This window comes from Corylus avellana, chromosome ca1, assembly GCF_901000735.1.
Source record: "Corylus avellana chromosome ca1, CavTom2PMs-1.0".
Classification (NCBI taxonomy): domain Eukaryota; kingdom Viridiplantae; phylum Streptophyta; class Magnoliopsida; order Fagales; family Betulaceae; genus Corylus; species Corylus avellana.
The window spans coordinates 2004188-2015807 of NC_081541.1; the positions used below are offsets into that span (position 1 = coordinate 2004188).

The following is an 11620-nucleotide window of genomic DNA, read 5'->3' on the forward strand; positions in this document are numbered from 1 at the left end:
GTATTTTTGAAATAGCTACTTTTTAAATTCACAAAGGCGTTTGGTAAAACATGTTAAAAAATACTTTTTTATTAAATATTTATTATGAAAAATAGTGATTTTGGTTTAAATTCGTGTTTTTTCAAATAAACAACACCCCTATCTTGTTTATAGAAATTGCAAATTTTTTTTTCTTAGTTTAAATTAAGTGTTTTTTAAATCGCAATGCCAAACGCCTTACGTTTTGTGATATCTTCTAAAAACAAATATTATTCTTATCGCAATCTCAAACGCACCCTTATTGCTGGTTGCCACATCTCCCCTTGCTTCTATCTCCTTTTTGCGTAAAAAAAAAAAAAAGTTGGTGGGAGAATTATACAAAAATCTCTTAAATTTTCATGTGTTTTAAGAAAACTTCTTAAAATTTAAAAACTCACAATTTTACATCACAAATTTTTAATTTAATTTAGTGCAATGTCGAGGTTTTAGTCAATTAGCAAATTGCACAAGTAATCTTTTTTTTTCTTTCTTCAATATATTTCTTGTCATTTATTTTGCTGAAAAGTTGTCAAGTTTGAATCATTCGCTCTGACTTGACTTTGTTATAATGTATTAAATTTTCGTCAGTTTTTGATCGATTCTCGCCGTATAAAAAAAAAAAACAAAAAAGGAAGACCCGAAACTTGTTGTAAAAAAGAAAGACTTGAGCACAACGAATAAATAACTATTTATAATCATCAGCAAGAGTTGCTCTTGTTTATTACTTGCAGTTGCAGCTGCAGTCTCTTAAGTACTCCCACAGCAGAGATCCAATCTCTGCCACTCTTTACTTTCTCCAGATCCTTTCTCCATTGCTCATCTCGATCGAGTTATCAGGTTCAATTCTCCAACCCATATTTGCTCTTGTTACATTTCCTAAACAACCCATAGTTTTTTTGTTTTTTTTTTTAATTAATTAGTTTTTTTAAAAAAAAAAAACCCCATTTTAAGTGATTTTACAGAAACCTTTGCTTCTTCATATGATCATGTCTTATGCTGCAGAAGTGGAGTTTGTCTCATCTGTTTTCCATTTTTTTTTTCAGGAATCTTAATTACCTCAATAGTACTCTTGTCGTTGGAAAAGTAGTTCGTGGGTACCGGGTGATCGAGGACGTTGTATAACTCATAAGCTTAATTAATTCGGTGATGAGTTACCATGGCCGGCATTGGCAAGAGAAAGGGTTGAGGTTAGCATCTTCTTCTTTTTCTTCCTCCTATCATTGTAAACATTTCTCAAACTCAAAGGATTTTTTATGTGGGTGAAAGGCACCATTAATTACAGCATCTTGCAAATGTTTTGCTGGTAATTAATTAACTAGATTTATCGTCAAATGGTTTTCATAACTTTAATGCTCTGTTTATTTCCTATCCTTATCTACAATCTATTCCATCAGTATCTAACTTTCAACCTTTATCTTAAAGACTCTTTGAAATAAATCTTTTTCTTTCTTCTCAGTTCTCAGTACAGATGTTGGTTTCCTGATTTGGATATAGTGTCTCGGACTCTTAAAGATTGTACCTAAATCCAATTCACTATTTTAACTATTTATTTTTATTATTATTATTATATACATATATATTGATGCAGTTTTTGGTATGGTTCGATCGGCGATGGATTGCTTACAAAATAACAAGAGCATCAAAGAGTCCCGGTTTTGGTTGGAAATTCTATGATGCTTAAGTTAACACTTTTATATAAAGTCAAAATATAGTATGAGCTCATATCTTTTTGAGAATGATTTGATTTTGTTTATATAATTGCTTTCTCCATGTTCCACCTTCATGTGGTTGATGGACAGTGAGAGGTAGTTTAGAGATAATAAGTTGATAGATCATGGGTTGTCCACGAGATAATAGAAGGGGGTTGAAAAATAATCTCATGATGCTAGAGTGGGACCTATAGTAGATTTTATCCCAACAACACACACACACACACACACACACAAATATATATATATATATATATATATATATATTGGATTAGTTTTCTTAGAGCATTCTCAATGGAGGAGCTAAATTTTTATGCAAAATAGCTTATCAAAATGCACTTTATCTAGCTTAGCTAATAAATTTTTAAAGGTCTCATACGTTCGATCAGCTATATTTTTATTTATATCATTTAAATATTATTAAAAGTGAGAAAAGTTTTGGGAAAAAGAGAACATGAAGAGGAAAAATGGGAAAAGTTTGGAAAAAATAGAACATGCGAAAGAAAAAGTAGAAAAAGATTTGAGAAAAAGAGAAAACAAGTAAGAGAAACAATAAAAAATAAAATGGCTCCCTTGACAAATGCTGCTACATTTAGCTTTTTTTTTTTTAATTCTTCCAATCAAATATCTATTTTACATTTTCTTTTGGCTAATCCAATATAGAATATCCAACAGAATGGTTAAATAGTTTATAATCAAAATATTTTTTGTGTGTCTCATTCACTATATAGCACACTACATCAACATATATATATATATATATATATATATATATATATATATTTCTTTCTCTTTTTCTTCAAGAAAACAATAGAAAAAACTATAAAAATAAATAAATAAAATAGAGAATAAATATAAAATCTCTTAGTGTGCATATAGAGAAAACAGTAACTAAAATAAAAATTTTAAATTTTAAACTAAATATTTTAGTTTTGCATGGGTGAATCTTTCTGAGATGCTCATGGGTGAATCTTTTTGATCAAGGGGACCCTTGGCAGTTAAGTAGAACAAGACCGGAGGGAATATGTAGTATATCGCTTACTTTTCTTATATTTCTTAAGCATATTATTTTGCTGGGAAGTTTCCAAGTTCCATTTTTTTCTGCAATACCATTCTCTGGCTGCTTGACTTTGTAATGAATATTGAATTTTCATCAGTTGCCGGGAAAGACTTGAACAAAAAAAGAAAGACTTGAAGAAGTCTCTCCCACACGGATGGTTGATTGACAAATAACGAATAAATATCTACAACCGCGACAGTTGCTCTTGTTTATTAGTTGCAGATGCAGAGTACTCTTAAATCCTACAAATAAACCACTCTTTGCTTTGTCCAAATTAACTGCTATTAGCTGATTCATTTATCATCATATCTTATGCTGCAGAGTATTACGTTTCTACCTGCGAGGATGCACTTTGATTAATATACCAACTGTGGTGTTCGAAAACTCACTTATTTACTTTTAATCAACTAGCTAGTAAAGTATATATACTCAAAGTTCGATTTTTTACTTTTTATCTTTCTTTTTTTTTTTTCTAAGTTTTATTTCTCAACTTCCGGCATGCTATATATTACGATGTTTGATAATGGTTTTTTTAATAATATATATTTTTAATTTTAGGTTTCCTTGTACCAATAAAATATCCATCTAATATCTGGCATTGTTTTCTTGGTCTTACAATTTCTATTGAAATTGGTAAAATTAATTTTTTAAAAAATCTTTGTTTCTTCATTATCATGTACTTATGCTGCAGAGTTTTACAGTGAATTATTTTTGCTTCTTCCCTTAAAAAATTCCTATGGTGCACAATATGGGGAGGTTGCACACTTGCACTTAGAATAGACAAAAAAATGGTGTATCGTCTAATCAATTTTTGCATTTTCTAGGAACTAAAATTCAGCTTTTTGTGGCAATAAAAGAAGTTTGTGGGGTCATTAATAATTCGAAGGTCAGTTATGAGTCAACGCGGGCGTCGGCAAGAGAATAGGGAGAGGTTAGCTTCTTCTTCTTCCAATGTGCTAACTATAGTTGCCTCTACATGATTGATATGGCAATTAACATTGTAATTTGTAAATATTTTTCACTGATTCTGTATGACTGAAGGCACCATTATGGCATCTTACAAAGTATATATATTTTTACTTAATTAACTTACTTTGTAACAACTAAAAGTTTGACCTATCCACGTTTATCATGCAATTTTTTTCCCCGTAAATTGAGTATATATATATATATATATGTATGTGTGTGTGTGAATATAAAATGATGAAGTTTTACATTGGAAAGATGTAAAAAGTGTGAGTAGTTCATATAGCATAGTGGGGCCCAAACTCATAGACTTAAACTTTTGGATTGTGTAGTGTCTTATAATATACTTTATTATTGGCTCACTAAAAAGACTCATTAAGGTATCAATCTACCTAACAATTAATTAGGTGATTTTTTGCTAGTATTAATTATCAGTTAAATCTATTGTTTTTTTTTTCTTTACCAAATGGCACTTACCACATCAATAACATGAGTTTGTAAGAGAGTTATATATAGTAAACCAAAAGGCAAATACTAACATATTAACAAATTGAGTAATATTGCTACATATAGTATAGTCTCACTTTCGCTAGTATTAGTCTCACTTTTTTAAAATTGTCATTAAATTTGTAATGAATATTTAATTAAATTTTAATCTAATGGTAATTTTAAAAATCATCTTTGAATGTGAAGAAATTGGCTCTATCTTTGTGAAGAAATTGGTGTGAAGAAATTGGTCTTATAAAAGTCATCTTTTAGCGTGAAGAAATTGGTGTAAAAAAATAAAAGTATGTGTAACGTTACTCTAACAAATTTCTGCGCTTTCATGCAGCGGGGCTCTATGTTTTTTATATTGTAAGCACACCTAAGATTATAGGATCTAGCACATTCTATTTGGTCCCACTATTACAACATGAGTTTTAAGAAATTAAGAAAATGATATAAAAATATTAACATGGTTTTTTGCTTGTTATGTTCGATCTGCTCGATGATCAGGAAGTCAGATATTGAGAAGCAATTAGGTTCCCAGGATGATGGAGTTGATTTAGGAGGAAACAAGACAAATCTTGACCCAACGGGGGAGCTCATTTTTAAGTGGCATGCGATGTTTGTAGTGTCTTGCGTGATTGCAGTATCAATGGACCCTTTGTTCTTTTACCTTCCTGTCATCAACCAAGCTGACAAGTGTGTTAGGCTAGACAAAAGATTAAAGATCACAGCTATTTGTTTGCGATCGGTCTTCGATATGATTTATTTTGCGAATATCATTTTGGAATTTGTTTGTCCTTATATAGACGAGGACGCTAGCCGTATATCTGGACGAACTGAGATTGTTACAAATGCTCGATTAATAGCAAAGAGGTACTTGAAGACGTACTTCGCAATTGACATCTTCGCTATTCTTCCAATCCCACAGGTATTAGGGAATTTTTTTTTTCTTCCTAAAAGTACTGTTTTTTGTGAATATATCCCTAAACCATTACTTATTTTGTACTTAAACCTTTAGACTTTAAACAGTGATATTAGGGTCTCCCATATTACCACCATATATCAAATTAGGTACTTTTACATTTGTCTTCCCAAAATATCCTTAAATTTATTAAAGATAGCCATTTGAACATTTAAAATTATTAAAAAAAAAAAACTAAAAACACCAAAAAGGGATGACCCTTTAATTAGCCCCTTTTATTATTTTTTTTTTTCAAATGTTTTTTTTTTAGATTTTATTTATTAATAACTTCAAATGTATTTTGGAGAGAAAAATACAAAAAATGTATAATTTGACACGCAATGGTATAGTATGCGAGAATAAATATTGTAAAATTGGTGATAGTTTGGAGGGTTAAAGAACATTTTTCCCCTTTTTTTTTTTGTCGAAGCGTTCGTAGCTGCAATGTATAGATATATATACAAGTGGATTCATTCCCACTCAGTTACACATCCTATATATGTTGTTTGAACAAACAATGTCATACATGCATAAGTAGATCTTACGTATGCTGGTCGTTGTAATTTGTCCAGGTTTCAGTTCCAATAATATTTTCAAAAATGAGCAGCTCAAAATTTTTGGGCGCATTGGCGGTCCTACTCGCCTTTGTTTTGTTGCAATATTGGCCAAGAGTTCTCCGAATCTACCTATCATGGAGGAATCTTATCGAAAGTTCCAGAGAACTTGCTAGAAGAGTATGGATCAAAGCTGCATTTTATATTTTTCTATACATCCTTGCCAGCCATGTAAGATTATTGATTAACCCATCTTTACTTTTTTTCTCAGTCTTTCGTCAGATTTCTTCTTAAAACTTTACATTTCAAATGAAAATACTTCGATAATTAATCACAAGCATACATTGTGAATATTTTTCAATTGTGCTCATTCTTTTTTTATCCAGGTATAATTGTAACTTATGCTTATTTAATTGTAATGACTAGTTGTCTTTTGTAATTCGCGTATAAAGAGCCCAAAAAAATGTATATATGGGGATTATCTAGAAAATAATCAGCTGAATTCTTTTCTTCTCAAACTTGCTGGTCTTTTAGGTACTTGGTGCCTTTTGGTACTTTTTCTCTATCCAACGAGAGACATTTTGCTGGCACGTAGCCTGTGAAAATCATATTGGATGCGCACCAAGTTCTTTTAAATGTGGTCGCAATTTTGGGAATTACACATTTTTAGATGATAATTGTCCTCCACAATCATCAAATATAACACTTGTTGACTTTGGAATATTTCTTGAAGCCCATCAATCTGGTATTGGCTTGTCCTCAAATATTCTTCCAAGGATCATGCACTGTTTCTGGTGGGGCCTCCGAAATTTGAGGTTTGTACATATTGGACTCTTTGTCGCTCCATAATAGTTGGTTATTATCAATAAGCATATAATGTTACACATTGATTTAGGTTATTATCTTATACATTATATATAATTCTCCAATCTTGCAGTTCTCTTGGTCAAAACCTTCAAACGAGTAGCTATTTCTTGGAAAACTGCTTCTCAGCTTATATTTCGATCTTTGGTTTGCTATTGTTTTTGTACTTCATCGGTACTGTGCAGGTTGTGCTCTACATTTTTTTATTTATTTTAAGATTCAGTCCTCTTATTCATATAATTAATTAGGCGTGTGAGCGTTAGATCAGATGGTCTCTGTATGCATAGAAGGACACAACATGCACTTGCTGTGAGTGGACAAATCTGAAATCTGTATCTATAGTCTAGATCGACCATATGGCTGCAAGATCTGTAGTGACCACTGTGTGGCTCCCAGATCTGTCTCTGTGGTCATTGACTTTCAAGCCATATCACTAGTGTCAGCTCAGCTTAGCATTCCTTGGAGAAGGACCCTCTCCATTTCAATCAAATGGAGATTCATTCAGTTGTTTTAAAAGGACATGTTTGTTAAAAAAAATAAAATGATAAAATTGTCCCCCTAAAAATAATTAACTAGTTTATTTCAGTTTCATTTGAAATGGAGAGGATCCAAGTCCACATTCCTTAAGGGAGGAGCAATTAATTATTTATAATTTATTCTCTTAAGAAAGACACTGCTACGACTATAACTTCATTGCTTACCATGTGCAAGCTGTTACAAGGAGGCCATAAGGCACGAACTAGCAAAAAGTGTTCGGCCTTCTCGATTGGGAAAGTGTATTAGAATTTTATTTTTTATTTTTTAAGCTTAGACCATGTAATTTGTGTTCCTTCCATTTTTCCAAAGGCTAATAAGAGTTTAAAGTTTTCTACATGGACTAATTTTTGTGCAGAAATATTGTCGATTCAAAAATTTCTGAAATTCAACAAAAGATTTATTAATTACTAATTTTGATAGTAAATTTTTTTTATACATTACAATCTTAATTATGAGAAGGTCAATCGTATGTTTTAGTATTGAAATATTATTATAAATAATTAAATTCATCATTTTTTTTACAATTTGATAAACCGAACTTGTTGTGTGATAGACATACATGCAGATAGCAACTGAGAAGTCGGAGGAGATTACACAAAATATGAAACATAAAGAATTAGACATAAAGTTATGGATGTCTAGAAACAAGCTTCCTGATGAAATGAAAGAGCGGATCATCTCTTGTATACAGCACCGACTGAAAGAAAATAAAGATTTTGATACGGAGAAACCGATCCCTCATCTTTCTAATATAAATCTTGTAAAGGAGATTAAGCGTCATCTTTGCTTACCTCTGCTAAAAAAGGTGAGTCTTCTTCTTTTTCTTTTAAGCTTTTGAAAAATATATATATAATAATTTTCTCTTTGGGAGAATGTAATAAAAAAAAAAAAGTTGGAAATGTGTAAATTTAGTATAAAAATGGATAAACAAGACGACTTTAAAGAATTGAATTGATATTTAAGGTGTTGTTGTTCATGATCCAAAAACCCCATTTTAGCATTCATGTTGAAGACCGTTGACAGTACTCTTTGCTTTGAAGAGAGTAAACTAATGTCGATGATGGAAGTGGCATAATTGGCCATTGCAAGTAGTTTTAGTGCTTGATGTTGAATATTATCCATACACACTCGTGTAATCATTTCTATATTAAACTTATTCTCGTTGTTTGCAATCTAGGTGCAAAGTCTTAATAATGAAAGTGAATATCTACTGCGATTGATCTGCGAATCTCTCAAGCCATTGTACTACAATGAGGAGAGCTATATTCTCCGAGAAGGAGAACCACTTACTGCGATGCTCTTCATCACGCAAGGCAGTGTATGTTGCTTCAAAACTAGTAATGGTGAGAATGGTGAGGGAATCGTCTCAGGCGCTGAGTGTATTGAAAAGGGTCAATTCTACGGAGAACAAGTTCTAAAGTGGGGGTTCAACAGCTCCTTCTCACCCAGACTATCTGACCTCCCAATCTCCACCAAAACTGTCAAAGCCCTTACAAAAGTTGAAGCCTTTGCTTTAACAGCCAATAACTTGAAAAATCTGGTTGTCAGGCAATCCCAAGCAACTTCTGCTGCAAAAGGCTTTGCACAAGCAGTTCGCAGGCGCCTTAATGAAAGGAAGAATGAAAATCCTCCCAAAAAGGCTTAAGCAGAACAATACTGGCTGTCATTGTTTGTGCTTCAAGACCAGCAGTGCCACACTTGTTCTGAAGGTCTTTGTGTCAAGTTTTTTTTTAGCAAATACAAACAAAGGAAGGGCTATATAGGGAGATCCTTCCCACAATTGTGTTAAGTTGCTAGTTGTATGGTGCAATATGCTGATTAAATTAATTGCCACATCAGCATCCGGATCATGGTTTTTTTTTTCTTTTTTTTTTCTTCTAGTCATCTTAATTTGTACTTCCTTTTCGAGATGTTTTTGTTTACACAATAAAGTCTTTATTAGTTCTTCATATTAAATTCCGTTTCATAATCTATAATTGTATAGGGTTTAGGTTTTAGGAATTGGCCCTCATATAATTATGAGTAATGTTATATGCTAAATTTTTATCTAAAAAATATCTCACAATATTGATGTAGCAATTTCAACTAACTCTTAGATTTTTTTCCTTTTTTCTTTTTACAAAAATTGGTCCAAGGTTTGATTAGGACCGTCACATTAGAATGTTTAATAGTTGTGTAATAAAAATATAGTTTCTTTACTTTTTAATTATTAGATATGCGTAATGCTAGAAAGGATATTTTTATGGGTAAAGTCCACTTAACCCCCTCAAACTACTACCCCAATGACAATCTACCCCCTAAACTATCAATTGCGACAATTTACCCTTCAAACTACTAAAAAAATGACAATGTACCCCCAATTCTAAAAAAAATGATGAAATTACCCTTACTAATTTTTTTTTAAAAAAAAAATACTAAAATTTAATTTTCTTTCAAATTTTTAAGAGTATCTTTGTCTTATTGAAAATTCTATAAGGGTAATTTCGTCATTTTACTAGCATTGGGGGTACATTGTCATTGTTTTGGTAGTTTGGGGGGGTAAATTGTCGCAATTGATAGTTTATGGGGTAGATTGACATTTTGGGGGTAATTTAAAGGGGTTAAGTGAACTTTATCCTATTTTTATTTTACAACTATTCTACATTAATGCTAATTAATGTGGTAGTCAACCAATTTTTAGATTGGTCTTGGTTAAAAAAATAGAAAACAAAAATCCAAAGTTGGTTGGGAAATGTATCTAGTACATTACTTATTGAGTATTGGAATTTTCTCATTATTCTTCCTATGTATTTAAACTAGATATGAAGGTTCAAAAGAAGATTGTTGAACAACTTTTGCATTGTTTCTCAAGCCAATTCACTACAGAAAGCACAACAATGTTTCTCAATAAGGGAGAAACATTGATGCGATGCTATTTCTCATGGGATATAGATTCCTAGCAATTAATAAATGTGAGAACTTTTATGGGGTCATTTGCCCAAACAAATAAGCAGGTTGCCCAAAACTTGTTTAAAAAGATAAACCTTATAAAAATTACCTCACATTTGTCGTACGAATTGTTACCGATCCAAACACAAAATTGTTTTGAATCTCTATTCCTACCTCCTACGTACAAGACATTGCTTGGATTTTTTTTTTTTTCCTAAGCAAATATGGGAAAACAGGGAAGGGGAACATTGCTTGGATTTAAACAGTGGCGTAAGTGTGACTTTAATGTCCATCGAGTCACTCCACTAGTTTTGTCTATTGATTGTGGTTGCTAGTCGTTTTCAGTGAATGGTAAGAGTAGAGAACAAAATATAAATATTTACAAATAACAATAAATGATATTCCAAATTGTTTGAGAATTGTATGTTCCCCACGAATTTCTTTTACTTTTGCAATACTTTTGCAAATTTTTTTTTTTTTTTTTTTTATATATAACGTATGAGAACTTTACTCATATTAATTGCACATCGCAAATGCATACTGTACAACAATCCTCACCGTTAATCAAACTCCTACGAGTAACTAACCCCACCCGTTAGAACCAGTTACCAAGTAATCCAAGAGCTTTCAAACTTTAAAAATTCTCAATTTAGCGTATAAAACTTCTAGGTTTTTGCAATGTGACCACTCCGTTAGATTTTTCCATTAAATCCTAAGAAAGGGTGTCAAAATGACCAAAATACCCCCGTTTTAAAAAAGAAAAAAATTGCAAACATTCAAGCGTTAGTCAATATTTATTGCAAAAATACCAATGCTTGAATCCTTTCAATTTTTTTTTAAAAAAAAACATGAATATTTTGGAAATATTAACAAGCTTTAACGGAAAAACTTAATGAATGAGTGACATTGCAAAAATTAAAAGTTTGATACATTAAATTGAGGGTTTTTAAACTTTAGTGAAATGATTACAAAAGTGATGAAAGTTCAAAGCGGATGAGTGAAGTTTTCCCTCTTCTTTTTTTCATATGTTGTTTTATGTACTAATCTTGGAGCTTCTAAGATGGCCTCAATGAATAGAACCAAGCATGTGGTGATGCCTTCTTATGTGTACAAATGAGATGGGGCGGCACATCCATAGAGCAACATGCCATAACAACATATATGTAATTCAGATGGCTCAACACAACATGTTCTTTTTTCTTAAGCGCCGTAAATGGGTGCCCAAAAAAAAAACATTCAAAGAGCAAACAAGTAAAGAACGCTCGAGTCAAGTTCAGAATATAGTTCAATTTTCAAATTTGTGCTCAAACTTCTACTGGATGTCACAAGCCCGTTGTCTGTCAATATATAGAACGCGTCCGTTTCCGATATCTGTCACAAGTCGAACAGTAGCTACAAACGCCCAACACTACACATTTTTTTGTCAATTGTAGCCCAGATGGATAATCTCTCCCTGGCCAACTAAAACCCCAAAAACTATGCTAATAATAATCAATCCAAGCAAATAATTGATCAGGGTTTCCACATGCTAAAT

At 31.8% G+C, this 11620-nt stretch overlaps 1 protein-coding gene across 1 annotated transcript; it reads left to right on the forward strand.

The window, feature by feature from the left end:
* Positions 1-1142: 1142 nt before the first annotated feature.
* On the forward strand, positions 1143-9111 carry LOC132181169 (cyclic nucleotide-gated ion channel 1-like). The gene is made up of 8 exons (XM_059594262.1): positions 1143-1205; positions 3612-3718; positions 4750-5170; positions 5776-5988; positions 6292-6572; positions 6695-6806; positions 7712-7963; positions 8336-9111. The coding sequence occupies exons 2-8, from the start codon at positions 3681-3683 to the stop codon at positions 8801-8803; spliced, it is 1785 nt and encodes a 594-aa protein (XP_059450245.1). The 5' UTR covers positions 1143-1205; positions 3612-3680; the 3' UTR covers positions 8804-9111.
* The last annotated feature ends 2509 nt before the right edge of the window (positions 9112-11620 follow it).

Excerpts from the sequence above, each read along its gene's own strand:
- LOC132181169 (XM_059594262.1), top strand. The coding sequence starts at position 3,681 with ATGAGTCAACGCGGGCGTCGGCAAGAGAATAGGGAGAG. Across the intron at positions 5,989-6,291 it reads TATACATCCTTGCCAGCCAT|GTACTTGGTGCCTTTTGGTA; the intron begins GTAAGATTATTG and ends CTGGTCTTTTAG. Across the intron at positions 7,964-8,335 it reads GCTTACCTCTGCTAAAAAAG|GTGCAAAGTCTTAATAATGA; the intron begins GTGAGTCTTCTT and ends TTTGCAATCTAG.